The sequence below is a fragment of the Astatotilapia calliptera genome, chromosome 7, assembly GCF_900246225.1.
Source record: "Astatotilapia calliptera chromosome 7, fAstCal1.2, whole genome shotgun sequence".
NCBI classification, from domain to species: Eukaryota; Metazoa; Chordata; class Actinopteri; order Cichliformes; family Cichlidae; genus Astatotilapia; species Astatotilapia calliptera.
Window position 1 is genome coordinate 14,911,417 of NC_039308.1, and position 15,193 is coordinate 14,926,609.

General features: G+C 41.2%; 1 protein-coding gene across 2 annotated transcripts in view; it reads left to right on the forward strand.

Moving 5' to 3' along the window:
• col5a1 (procollagen, type V, alpha 1) overlaps positions 1-15,193 on the forward strand; it is a 72,725-nt gene that overhangs the window by 5,340 nt on the left and 52,192 nt on the right. For both annotated transcript variants that reach the window (XM_026173328.1, XM_026173329.1), the window contains exon 2: positions 10,282-10,449. In XM_026173328.1, the coding sequence (XP_026029113.1) occupies positions 10,282-10,449 (168 nt within the window). The remainder of the gene's footprint in view (positions 1-10,281; positions 10,450-15,193) is intronic.

A 15,193-nucleotide genomic window follows, 5' to 3' on the forward strand; every position in this document is an offset into this window, starting at 1 on the left:
TCTCTCTGTAATGGGGTATTATAATCATTGAGCATGGAAAGCAATGTATGACTCATCCTTTCCAACCCCATTCCCCCTTCCCCAGCCCGAGCTAAGCCACAGCCTGGGCAGCAGAAATACTGAGTGTAAGCATTTTTTTTCCTACTAGGGGGAAATACAATGGCTTTTTGGTCACTCTAAAAACTTTACTGTAGCCCCATGTACTCTTTAATTTATTGGCTGACAAATTTAGAAGGAGTTGAAATAATAACACAGTAAAAAGTAAGGTTTTGCTTATTTAGCAGTGTTTTGTCATGAAACCAGCCTCAATGAACTTACAAGGGAGCAACAAAGGAACAAGCTTGAGTTTCACTAATTTGCCAAAGCAAGCTCAATGAAGGCTAAAGGTCCCGGAAAGGAAACCCTGTTTCTTATTATCTTCCCAGTTGCAAAATGGTGACAATATAAGAGGAAAATGTTCACTGTCAAAACATCTTGCAACAAAATAGCATAATTTAAAACACAATAAAACTTTTACACGTACAGTACGCGGTTTAGTGAATACTATTGCTCGCATTAGATATTGAAAAGCTACACATTATAAAGCTAAAAACTGAGACAAAAAGTTTTTTGGTTGCACTGATATGCTAACCAAAACCGCAATCTTTCCCTATCCTAGGCCAAAACTCTTTTTTGTTATGCAAACTCAACCACAAGTTGTACTCAGAATACAAACTATGGCCTGTGGCATTGATGTCATTTACTCTGTTTGCATGAAAAACCCAGAAAATGTTTCCAATGAAAGTAAAAAAACAACAAAAATTGTGTAATTTAGAGTTTTGAGTTACAGTTTTGTGAACAGACTCATGATAAGAAGCAATGTCATACAGTGATGCTCTAAATGAAGTTCGGAGCTAGTGCAGGACCTCCAGAGTCAAGATGCTAGTGGTGATAATGTAGAGTTAGTAAAAGGAAACCCAGGAGGACGAGGCCGTGATGGGTAGGGAACGGAGGGCTGCATTTTACGTGGAAGGCAGAATTCTTAAAAAGTAAAGGCTACTTCAAGAACAGGAAGTGACTGGTTTTCAGAACACAGTTATGTCAAAATTGTTAAAGGAGTGAGTTTGACAAAGTGGGAAAGCAAAAATGATGAAAAATAGAGCAACAGAACGGGACTACAGCATCACTCTGACACATAGAGGAACAAAAGCAAACTGTCAGGGAACAGATCTTCCTCAATGAAATTAACCTGAAGGATCATTTCTTCAAGACTTCAAGACTGTGCATCTTATCATAGTTAGCAGCTGATTTTGATCACTTATACTGCAGCTGTCTGTCATTCCTGAGATTTACTCATGCTTTAACTTCTGTTCACCCACAGGCTTGATGTTGCTCAACTGTGACACTGGTTAAAGTGTCAGCAGGAGATGAATTGATGGTTGACTTGGCTGTCAGTGCAGCTCGTTGCATGTTATCTGGCACCGTGATGAGATGGCAAGGTTTTGTTTTTCTGCAAGTTTCATATAAAGACTGTATAATGAGAAATATGACTGATAGTTTATATATTCCTGTTGTTTTCATGCCTTTTCACACTTCATTGGCTTGCTTTTAAAAGAAAGAAAAAACTTTCCTCATTCTTTTCTCTGTGATTTCCATTCTCATCACTGACAAGCTTGATGTGCGCCTTGAAATTATGCTTTCATTTACTTCTCCTTAGCCATGCCTATGAATGTAAACATTCCCAGTTTAGAAATATAATTGGATTTTTTTTTGCACACACAAAATATAACCCATGTTCCACCACACATATGTTTAACCACCATATTATTGATTATGTGGGCTGAGTGGGACTATTTCATTATGGGTCAATGAGTTCACTAAAGATGATGAAACACCTTCTTGGTGAGAAAACATTGCACATTTGATTCCCATCATTAGCTGTGAGGCACAGCAGCTCCGTCGAGGCAAATAGGTTTGATAGGCAGTGCTGGATAGTCCTCAACGAAGACAAAAGCATCATTATTGTGCAGGATTTTGTATTTATTATTCTGTTTCATTGCGCTGTCCCAGTGTGTTGGTGCTGGAGCTGTTCTTTGTGAGGCTTTCCGAGAGGAAATGGTTCCGTAATGTCAGTGCTGCAAGGCTCTCCTTTATCATGAATTTCTCAGCAGTCAGCTATTAAAACCATATCTGCTTGTGGGAGAGGCAGAATGAGGGGAAGGCTTCAGTGCAGAAAAAAGGAAAAAGATAAAACAGGCAGTCTGTGTGTGGAAGAAGGTTGCACAGAGAGATTAAAAAATAAAACAGAAGCTGCCGAAAAAGACAAAACCACAGTGGGCGGAATGAGAAAAGACTTAATAAGTGAGAGATAACATGGATCGCATATGCGCTTCAAAAGAACCAATTCTGTAGTTTTTGCTGTAAAATGAGAGGTGCACAGTGGAATCTTGACTCTGTGGTGGACGGCAGACAATGATTTATCTTCAGCGCTGTGAGCTGCAGCGTGGAGACAGTGAAGTAAACCATATGGCATTTACACTGTTAAAGCAATAAGAGTGCAGCTAAAGTACAGAGCATCAGACTGCATTGAGGAAGCTCAGGTCAGGAAAACTCTGTTGTCTGGATCATCTTTCAGGTGTGTGTCTGTGTGTGAATCCTACCTGCTTGTCATTTTTTTTAGTGTCTTGTCATTTTGCAACTAGGCTTGAGCTAATGTTTCATATTTTAAATGAATGTCAGATTTATTTGATCAAAACCACAGGAACAAATGCAGTGGATATGTAAACAAAACGATCCCGGGCTTCTCATGTCCTCCTCTCCTCCTATCTTCCCTGCTGCTTTATCCTTGTGCAGCTTTTTCAGCTGGTCACTGGGTCAGTGTCCTGAAATGTCTGGGACTGAAGCTGGCGGATAAAATGAAACTGATACTGGCATGTGAAGTCATTTACAGACTAAACACTGGCCTTTGTTGCCTTTGGAAGTTGTTGCCTAAGAAAACATTTTCTTATGATCTAGTCATTAACTAGATGTACTGTGTATTGCTACTTGGGTTGCACTGATTGTTAAATTCAATACCAATGCCAGTGTTTAAACGAGCAATGTGGGTGATACCTGAAACCAATTAATTTTTTTTCTTTTCTCAAGCTTTTGTTTTTGTGCTCATTTATTCTCTCTCTCTCTGGACATGTTTTAAAGTTTTTCCAGCTCATTTAGTTTGTGCAAAGGTAATGCAATACAACAAATAAACTTCCACCAATGACATGAATAAATTCCATCTTTCTTTTTCTTTTCTTTTCTTTTTTTTTGTCAGCAGCGCAAATATCAGTTGATGCCAATATTGGGTTCATACTTTGGTTCATCCCTACTTGGATCTTTGTAAAGTACAACCCTGCTGAGGACATGATGGTTGCTATTGCTAATGCTAACAGTAGCAAAGGCATCTAGACTTGTAACTTGAGCTGAATTGCAGCAGACACATTTCAAATGGTAAAGTGTTTACTTTTACCATGGTATAGGTTTTTCCAAGGAAAATGGTATAGGTTTCCAGTTTGTTTCACTCTTCTTACAGTTTCATGACCAGTTGCTGAGTAGTTTGCCAGTGTTTGCAGAAAAGTCACTGTCTTCCATGTAATCAGTTGGCAACTGCAGCAACCTGCTAACAATCAAAGCATAGAGGTTTTTGGTGCAGCACCAAATACCTCTTTGTTGTCACTTTTACTCTAGCAATTACCAGAAACTTGAGACCAAAATGTCACAAATGGGTGACATTTTTTATGACACTGTCCGTTTGTGAGATTTCTTACCTCCTTGATATTCGATGAACAACTTAAGTGGTATTATTGCAAAGTGGAAGTGTTTAGAAACCACAGTAGTTCAACCACAAAGTGGCAGACCATATAAAGTTGGGTCACGTAGTGCTGACCCACATGGTGTATAATAGTCACCAACACTCCGCTGACTCAGTACTTGCAAAGTCCGAGACCTCTGGCATTAACTTCATCAACAATACTGTATGCTGGGAGCTTCATGACGTGAGTTTATATGGCTGAAAAGTTCCTGTCGGTGTAATGTGTTGTGGCCCTGTGATTCTCTTTATATAGTTTACGCTAACAGGAACTTTCACATTCACTTGGTATTCAGTGTAGGTGTTTTTTTAAGGTGATTTCAATGCTTTGCCACAACTTAAAACTTTGTCTGAGCCTCACTGCAGCGCATGCAGAGAAGTGTGATTGGCAAGAAACCAGTCTAGTTATAGTTTACGAGTTAATTAAAGTTGTGGAGATGATTACCATCTTGGGTACTGGCATCCCATTCCGGTATGTGCTTGCATTAGTTTACACATGCATCTGCAGTAACATGTGCCCGTGCAGTGTGTATAATGTGCTCAGTCTAGCATGAGCATAATGCCTACAGTATGATTCTCATGTCTGGTCACATGAAACCCAGAAGCAACAACTTAAGGTCAGCGCTGATGGAGGTGTGTTCATTTTTTTCCTTCATGCTCTGGATCTAATATGCTGTACATTTGCAGGAGTTCACATCTTAAGACAACATCTGCAAACTTAATAAAAGGTTTGTTACTTTTATGGGATTAAATGTGAACCATTAACGGGGAAAGAAAAAGGATGGCAAAAAATCTCAAATAATTTGTACTGATTAGGCATTTTCTGTCAGGATCTAAGCCAGTTTTAAGATAAATCTTTCCGCTTCAGATTGTAAAGCAAAGTGTTTTGCTGAAGGACAAATATGGAATAATAACAATAAATGTTCAAATGAGGTGTTGCAGAAGGGTAAGTTACAAAAGTAAGTTGGTGAACTAGATAATATCCACCCGCATGAGTCATGCCGGTCCAAATATATCTTATGTGTAAAACCCCTGAGGCTACTTGGTTGTGTGTTTTGTTGGTTATGAATTCTGCTTTCAATTTTGAACTGTAGGAATGCCTTACATCGCCCTATTTTTAAAGTTACATAGTCTTGCTTTAAGTAATTAAAGCCAGGACCCTAATTGTAACCTGCTGTACTCACAGTGTGGCTCCAGCTTCATAACACTTGGCTTCAAGTTTTATAACAGAATCAGGTGAAATAAAAAAAGACTCCCAGACCCTCCCCATCTGTGATGCGCACTAGGAGGGGGAAGTCTCTCTTTGGGCATTCTTGTTTTTGACTGTGCTGATTTCCAAGAGGAGCCAGGGTCCTCTTTATGACTGCTAATTACTCCTTGTCCTCAGCGCCAGGTCAAGCATGTGCCTGGAGAGTTAGGCCTCACTTCAGGAAGGGCTGGAGGAGGAGGCAGTGAAAGAGGGAAGAATGTTAATCCACCCCACCACCATGAAAAAGTCCTAATTCAGTGGTCCGGCACCCCTCCTCCTGTCAAATGAAATGCTGCTGTCTGGAGTCGCTGAGTGTTGTCACAGAGACTCTGTGTGTGTACACGTATGTGTGCGTTAGTGGAAGTAGACGGTAGATGGATGTTTAGGGGAATGGGATCCACCACAGTCCTGGCACGGAGCCGAATGTGGATTAAGAATGTGGCACTCGAGCTACTGTTCACATAAAGAGAGAAAATCTGAAATAAAAAAGGTGTAGTTAGGTAGGGAGGGGAAGATTTATAAAAGAGCTTTCTGCCAACTTCTTTGTATAACAGTTTGTTGCAATGTAATGTTTCACCACACCTTTCAAATTAACTCAGACTTTATGAATTCATTACACTTTATTCCACTGTGACGACCTGTGCTTGACAAACAAAACCATAAACGGCTTTTTTTAGCATGTCACATCAAAGATCAAAGTAATTTGGTGGCTAATATATGTATCCAATGTACAGGGTTTTTTCTTTGTACATGGATGGGGACGCACTAACTGTAGGATTACAGCCACTCTCAAAAACCAACAGAAAGTTTCATAGAAAGAAAAATTTTGTGTTCAGGTCGTAGTTTTCATTACTGAGAAAAGATCCATTAATTTCACAGTCTTGCTAATACCACCCGATGTTCTGAGTGGTGGCAGTGCAGGTTTACTTTTCATGCAGGATTCATGTGGCATTGCTTATTTCACATCTTGAATGGTGCTTCAGTATTTAGTGGAAGCATGCGCAGGTAACATGAGAAGTATAATGTTTTTATTTACACTGAAGGAGTTCCTGTAGAGTACTAAAGCTTAAGGAATGCCATTTACCATATTTGTGTCACATCCACTTGCATGAAAGCAGTAAAAACAACAGCAAAAGTGCTACAGCAGATCCATTGGGTGAGCAAATGTACACAAGACCGTGTCATGTAAACAGTTTTCTGTGTATGTATGGAGAGCCAGCGTCTTGGATGTGAGGGGCTGTGGTCTGGGAGAAAATTATTTTTAGCATCCAGCACCTCAGGTGTTGGTCTCTTGAGGGATCTGCCATGCTAAGTGGGTAAACATCTCAGGTTAACAAGGTGGGATTGAGAGCCATACCTGTGGTTTAGGATGTGGTCAAAAAGGTCGACTGCCTGTGACAGAAATCTGTAAATGAAAGTGCGTATGTGTTAACGGATGATGGAAACATAGGCGATAATGTTGGTGTTTGTGCTCTGAAGTGCCCAAAAAGATTGCTTTATTGAAAGGGACGCGCTTTTGGCTGATTCTCAAATGGGTTTTTCAATAGGGCTTTTATTTTATAGCTGTTATATTATGCTTTCCTTTAGTCTACCCCCTTCTCTTTTAATCCTATTGGCAGGCTCCACCTTGGTTCACCTCCAGGTGACCGATCCCTGAGGTTGCTTTAAGGACCAGGCGCATCCATAACCTCACCTGAAACCAAAAGGATTTTATATGAGGATAAAAGAATAATATAAGAAATTGACTTATGGATGCTCTGAACTGGATATGAAAGAATGCTGTCCTGATGCTCCCTTCCAATTTGCTAATCCACGCTGACATTTGATCATGTCAGTGTGGATTAGCAAAAGCAACACTCCTTGGAAAGGGTCGCTGGGTGCTCCTTACAAACATCCTCCTTTTTTTCTCCCCTTAGTACTGACCTGGATGTTATTACTAACTTGTTATTGAGTATTAATCTGAGTTTAAGTGGCTGTAGCACAAAAATATTTGATCTAACTTGTCAGTATTTGTCTGTGACTTAATAAAATGGCTTGTTGGAAACATCTCATAAGTGGAGGTAGTGTATCTGTTTGTGTTCATACTTCATACAAAATGATAAAAAGGGGTTGTGTTAAATTACCCCTACGGTCTAGAAGCACAGGCTAAAAAATCAGGCTTTTTTTTTTTTATCAGTGAGTTAAAGTTGAACTTGGTGTTTTTACCTGTCACCACCAGAGTCTGCAGCAGTGGGGAATAGCAAGGTTGTGTCCAAATAAGGACACGGGGACAGTGTGTGATAGAAGGAGATTACATGAAGATGTATGAGGAGGTGAGATGGAAAAGGGAGGTTGTGGCTTGCTGGTTGAAACAGTCTGAGAATCAAAGACACCACAGTACGCCACCACCTGAGCATTACTATTGGATTGCAACACTGTGTACTGACTTTATGACCACACTACTAAGCTGCATCATTTAGACAGTGGTCACTGTGTCAGCTGTGAGATAGTTATTTCCATCCCTTGTATGGACTGCCTCTGTGCAGTTATCAATTGATCTGTCTCCCAGTGAGCGCTGTTAGATGTTGGCAGGTTAAAGGGAATGACTGTTGGGGCAAAGAAGTCTGCTGGGGAACAGCAGAGATATTTGCATTTTGTGGTCCCTCTCAAAAATTGTAGCAAATAACAAAAATGCTTCTGTGATTCTATGCTTAATGCATCAGCCTTATAAATAATCTTCCTGTGTGGTTAATAATGGATTATAGAGGCTTCAGATGGATATTTTAATGAATAGATTGTGCTTGCTAATGCCATTTAAGAAGTGTGAAGATACAGGGTAAGTTGTTTTTTCGGCCAAATATTTCTCACATTATCAATTGAGGAATGACACAGATATTGAAAGCAAATGCATACTTTAAATGAGTTAAAGTATTCTAAACTTTTTCAACTCTGGAGGGTGACCAATGTATCAGCAGGCTGATATTATCTAATTGCCAGTCTGTTGGTATTTGTTTTTATAACAGTTGCTAAATGAAAAATGAAAATGAAATCAAGAGAGAGGAGAAACACCCTTCAACCATGTTATGAGTGTTAGCGTTGCATAGTTTGTCCACCAGAGGGCACTGCACCCTCCCTGTTTGTATCGCAAAACTCTGCCACAAACACAACAAGCAGCTAACCTGAACAGAGTCGAGTAACACAAAGGGTAAATCAATATCTACACATAATGAATTTTATGGAAATCTGTTCACGTGTTTGAAAAAATAAAATCAGTGGATATTTTGAAACATATTGGCCTTAAAAATCAGTCTATATGATGATAGGTGGACCAAGTTTTCACAGGCTTTGTTCGCCTTGTGCCGCGTGACTCCTTCAGTAGGAATAGGCTCTTCTGACCTTTTGTTCATGAAGCAATAATGATGTAGAACACGAATGCGGATTAGTAATCTATCAATGAGGAAATTTGTACAAGAAGCACATGTGATATATCATTACTCTGCTGCTGAGCTCTGAAAGTAAGCCTCATTAGGTGAACCTCTGTCATCATGACTGAATGATAGACATTTTCTGGCTGCTGCGTGAGCTGCTGCTTCATTGTGAGCTGATGACAGACGAAGCTCTTTGTGTTTAGACCCTTCACCCGCGCAGAGGCTCTGTCATCCTGTGGGTTTGGACTGACAGGAATATAAGAGTAGTTATCTTTTTGACATACTCACAGGCTTGACTTGTTGGGGTTTTAAACAGATGGGTGCAGTGGGTGTAAAAGAGCTGCTATCACAAATCCCTTAACCACTTTTGCCTAATATGACCCCAGCACAACAACACAGTGTAACTCGGACACGACTCGAATCGTACAACTTTCTTGCCTTTACAAAGTAATATCTGAACTGGAAACAGATGCTTCAGCATTCTTGCTTTGTGTTCATTGCCAACCTGATGTTTTAGTAAAACAAGCAAACAAATAAAAACAGTATGATTTTTATTTTACTAATTGTAGCCTTAGACATCAGCAGCCCTCTTTAGCTAGTTCTTTGTAATGTCGGAAACATGCAATCAAACCTTCGAGGATGAGGAGGAAGTTTTTCTTTTACGAAGCCTGCACAGCTGCAGAGGAACACGTGCATCCAAAGTACTCTTAACTGAAAACCTCTGTTTAGGACGCCCCCCTCCCCCCCTTTTTTTCTTTTTAATTGATCTGCTCTGAACGTGAGTCATGTGTAATGACATCCAGCTGGAGGTTGCTGCAGGGCAATGGAGAATGCACTCAAAGACTATTTAGAGATGCCTGTTCACCTTTCTTAGCAGCCCTTTCACTCTTAGATGGATGGGACCATTGAACATTTTTTTAAACAATGTGTGTGGTCTGTGTAGACCGAAAAAGACACAGCTTTACCTGTGTGTGGGCGTGTTTTTAATCTTGTCTAGTGGGTTGGCCCTTGGTATTCACATAACAATACAAAAATGCTTTCTTTTTTTCTTTCCTAACTCTACTGCCATAACCCCCTCTGTTGTCCTTTTTTTAGATTGTCCTTTCAAAAATGAGGACAGCCTTTGATCCTCAGTCATTATGTGACCGTCCCTATAGTCGTGACCCTGTGTGCTATTGTCCAGAACCTTTCTTGGGCAATGCTTGGTACTAATGTGTGTCATTGGGTAGCTTGCTATCTGTGCATCTGGCTGCAGGAACAGCTGTTTGTCCTGGGTGGTTTTGGCATGTGACAGTGCGGTCCAGGGTCAAACCTCGTGTCACATTGTTCTGACCTAGTGTACTTCTGTGGTGGCCTGGTTACAGCTTGGACGACCGGCTTGAGAGTGTGCTAATTGCATGGTTGTGGTCTAAGGGAGGCAGCGGTAGATTTAACATAGCAGGGAAAGAGATGGAAGGATGGGTTTTGGTGCAGCTGAAACCAGTGATCATGGGTGATCTATAAATGGGCATGTCTCTGTTTAGCGCCTAAATGGATAACAGAAATCTTCACTGAACCACAACAGTGGAGTCTCCTGCTGAGTAACTAGTGCTTCTAAGTCAGCAAAGGACAGAAAATAGATTGAGTGTGCCATAATTAAGGCTTGCTTAATATGCAGAAGTTTGGAGTTGCACAAACTCTGCAGTGGCATTGTTTTAGCAATGCGCTGGCCTTCATAGAGACTAGCCAAATGCTCCGAAGTTAAGTTTGTTGAATATGAATCTAATGTCCTTTTTGTGTGTTTCTCTCTCTCTTCTCTGCAGTGGAACCAGCAGACCTCTTGAAGATTTTAGATTTTCACAGTTTACCCGAAGGTGTTACGAAAACAACGGGATTGTGCTCACATAGAAGGTCATCACAAGGACCCGATGTGGCTTACAGAGTATCCAAAGATGCCCAGCTCAGTGCCCCCACCAAACAGCTGTACCCAGGTGAGTATATGACTCAAGGAACTTTTCATGCTGCACATGTTCAACTAAGAAGTAATTTAAGAACTTGCAATGAAGAATTTCTCCTCTTTCAAACATGAAACACATAACACTACAATAACGCCAAATCACATCAGCAATCACCTCAAGGTGCTCTATATCGTAACGCAAACACCGTACAATTATAGAGAGAAAACCCCTACAATCAGACAACCCCCTATGAGCAAACATTCGGTGACAGTGAGAAGGAAAAACTCCTTTTTAGCGGGAATAAACCTTTTTCTGCTTAAAGACATTTTCCCAGGTTTTAAAGTTAAAGTCTTACCATCTGTTTGGCTTTCGTGACCTTTAATCCTACTTCACATTAAACTCCAAATATAACGTCTTAACTTGGCTGGATAGCATTTTGCGTTTGCTCCCGTCTAGCCTGTTCCTTTCTCCCCCTCCAGGTTCGCAGTTTTGTCCGTTAGCATAAGCTGATAATTTATCTCGACTCTACCTTTAACTTCTAGGTTTTAAAATGGCTGTGCCTGCTGTTTAATCTTTAAGTCCCCTGCAAACATGTTGACATCTTGCTAATGCATGTCCAAGTGCGTCTGTATTTTTTACTGAAACAAATTGCCTACCACGTGTGGACACTTTTAGCAAATGTTGGTAAAAGAACGATAATGAAAGTGCACATCAGATGCATTGCCCTGTAATATTTAATGTCGCAGCAGGAGGAGCTGGGTGATGAAAAAGCAGCGAAAATATGGTTGGTGGATGGGAGGGAAGCCTGGGGTTCCACTTTTCTGTGTTCTATCATGCTGACGTGGCTTTGAGTTACTGCTATATACTGTGCTGCAGTGCTTCTTTCCTTTCTCCCCTCCCTCTCCAGCGCTCTTTCCTTGCTCTTCTCCCTCCTTCTCTCATTTTTTCCCTCAAGCGTCATCGCTTCTCCCTCTATCATTTCTCCTAGACTGCTTCTGCCTTGCAGTGTTTTCTTCCTTTGTCTTTGCTGTATATATATTTTTTCCCCATAAAACATAAATTAAAAAACCCACAGTTTCATGACCCAGACAACCAATTTCTGAAAATGATTGTGATTGTTGCCTTTCCTTTGGCTTACAGATATAAAAAGCCGGTGAGGTCTAGATATAGCAACAAGAGAGAAATAATATCCCTTCCTGTGCGCTAAGCTTCCACAAAGTTTAGATTGGATGGCAACTCCATTCGTGGTCTTCTAAGATGCTACATTGGCCTTGGTGGATCTTTGATCCGTGGCATAACTCTTCCTAGGGGCTTAATGTAGAGCTGCAAGGCTCCTGTGGGCTGCATGCCCTTACATGCCCTCCAATCAAACAAATACTGTTCACTTTGATGCTTTATGACAGCATGTCCCCATATGAGTCTCTGTTTAGACACACATGCTGTAATTACACACATGCTACGCTGGATCATCCAAAATAACAGTCTATATAAAACAAACCAACTGGAGGAATTCACAACAGGCACCGCACAGTCTTAAGGTGCAAACAGACTAACTAGCTGTCTTTGGCTTGAAGGCTTTAAAATTCACTCGCAGTGTTTGTGATGTGGCCATCTCTTGCCTTTATGGTACAAGAACATAGAGCTAATATATTCCAGAAGGCAGTTGAGGTCATTTTATCCGGTTCTTTTTCCCCTCTTTAACTAAGTTTGCTACTTTAGTCTGGAGGTACAGTTTGAGTTATGACTTCAGTCTGGAGGTACAGTTTGCTTTAATTATTGAAAAGGTACAAAAAAGTCACACATAGAAAATAAAGGCATACAAATACAATTGTTTTGCTTTACAATAATGGTATTGAAACAAAAGCACACTAGCACCGGCTAAGATCACACCGCCTTGTGACCCCATAGCCACAGACAGCTTGTGATGATGTGTTGGAAAAGAGCAAGTGCAGACATGCACTCATTAGGCAAACATGTGGAAGAGATGATTCATTTGAAACTTCTGAGGCACCCTGAACAGAAGAGACCTTTCTTACCTTTATTAAGTGAAGGAGCTGGGAAGAAACTGGGCAATAAAACTGCCTCTCTCTTAAACTACAACCCATCAAGAACAAATAAGCATCTGAGAATTCATTGCAATGGAAATTGCAGTAAATCCCAATTTGGGCATTTTAATTTTGTCCATTTGGAACATTTTTTTCTTTACCTTCTGCGTATGTTGTGCGCCATCATAAACAATAGCCATCAAACACCAAAGGAAGAAAGACTCAGCAAATCCTAGGTTCTCTGAATGGGGTTAGCTGTAACTTAGCCTGCAAACCTGTGGTCACAACTGCTTTAGCTAGACGGCACCGACCACAGATGGCCAGGGGCTTCTGCTACAGCTTAACTCACAAGCTGTAAAAGCAATCACGGTTCTGTTGTGTGCCAGCATCCCTCAAGAGTGATATGTTGCATTCAGTGCCACATGCTACATATATAGTGGCATTTAATTTCAACCAAAACTAGGTTGTAATCGTGTTTACTACTATTTATTTGGAAGATTTTGTAGAATTCATGGATGGACAATTAATTCTCCATGAGAAACAGGGAGTCTGCTGTGGAGAGCTGCACAAATAAGCCTATAAAGAGTTTATAGAATAACTCCAAGCTCATTGGTGTGGCCGTCCACAACAGTCATAGTTTCTCCTGTGGGTCCATGGGAAAATTGCCTATCTCAGACTTAGATGTACAACATGATCTTTGAGGGCAAGCTCAATGACTCCAGAGTAAGACAGTAATAACATGTCATATCACAGCTAAAATGTTTTTTTTATTATTAGTGTTTTCTTAAGTTGTACAGTGGGAGCTGTTTACATTAGAGCCACTTACTGTTATGTTAAGTCACTTCACTGTTTCGTCCTATTGCTAGGTGCACTCCTTTGCAAACAGACAGCTCTGCAAGGCAGTTGTTGTCTCTGCAGCAATATGCAGTCCCACAGGAATGCAGCTTGTCTCATACAGAAGAAGAGAGTTGGACACAGTGATGACTGAATGACCAATTACAGGACACAAAGCTTTCTACCCCATTACCTGCGTGTATGCACTCTAACAGATGGCAGACATCATCAGAGAAAGTGCCGCCATAACCGGGTCCCATGCTGACGTTTTGTGCATTCTCTGAGGCTCTGTAAGTTTTGTTGAGGAAGAATACTCAGGCGTACACATCACATACCTGTAGCATGATATCACAGGACAAGACATTCCCTCTGCCCTTTCCTACGTGACGAATAAAAGATAGATACAAACTCTTCAGCAAAATCTGGAGTAAAATGCTGGATTTAGTCTGGCTAGCTGGAGGCGTCTTTGAGTTTCCCGTGACCTTTTTTGGCCTGACACTGGTGGCTGAGATGCCAGAGTAAACTCTCGGGACTGTTGGCACCCCAGCCTTTCCATTCCTACCATGTTGGCACAGACGCACACTGACAACACGAACACACACGAGGTATGAGGTATCTCTCATCTGGTGGCCTGGAGCAGCAGGTTGAGAAACACATTCTGGTGGGGGGGTTAGATTTTCTCATGCTGGGTTTGGGTCGTTATAGTCCCAGCAGGGCAGATACAGTAGGACGATGCTTTGCAATTTGCTGCTTACACTCCACAGAACACCCACTCATTTTCCCGTGTGCTCTGGTTTCCCTTTCACCCCTTAGCTGACCCTTCACTTCTGAACAAACAGCCTTCACCAAACCACTGCTGAATCACTGCCTGAGTGTCTGACGTGGCTATTGTGCAAGACAGATGCAGCACTAAATTTCCTTAATTGTGTTTCTTTGTTCTGGTATTTCCCACTTGCATTGTTTATATCATAGTGCTTTAATTTCATGTTCACTATGCAATCAGCCAAAGATTTGTGGATCTGTCTTCCTTACAAAACGCTAACATCTCAGGAGCTTTTTTTTGAAGAGCTGCCTTCCTGTTGCTTGTCTGTGTTCTGTCTCTCCTTTTTCTCTGCTTTACACCGTCCCACTGAAGCATCTGTCAATTAAAGCAATGTTTTTCATATGATGCCAAGCAGAATTCCTGAGGGAGCTCACTGCCAAGGCATGTGCTCTCCGCATGATGCGATCTGATGCCTAGCGTTTAATGAAGGAATGATAGAAAAAGGCAGGAAGACAAGACAGGAAGGCAAACAGACGTCCAGATGCTGACAAGGCTGAAGGCCGATGGGAAAAAAAAGAAGAAAGCGAATGAGTGGCGGTAGCAAAATTCAGAATCGGTTGACTACCAAGTAGAAATGACATACGTATACGAGTATTTGCTGAAACAAATATTCTGAGCTAAGGTGGCGGTGTGGATCTGAAGGACACTACAAGGCAGACTGCTTCGTCCTTAAATAAGCTATTCATTTTCGTGTTTGCTGTGCGCTCATGTGACCACCAGAGGTCGCCTGTGTAAACAGCGACTTCTTAAAACCCATGAAAACTGCTTTGCAGTTGAAGGTTAGACTAAAAAATTGTCTTCTCTTCTCGTCTCTTCTCTTCTCTAACCCGACTGAGGTCCTCTTTTTTTCCTCCACATTGTCTGATTGGCTAGTATTACCAAAGTTTCCCCAGTTTAGTTTAGCAGTGTCTTCATATTCTGAATATGGTGGCTGGGTAAGGGGCTTTACCAGCGTAGCCACTGTAGCCACAAACCCTGCCTTTCTTTTCCGGTTGTCTGGAAATCTCTGCTCCACACATGCTAAAGACTGGAGATTACAACTGGAATTCAAGTGGTTTCTTTGCTTATGTTCAGT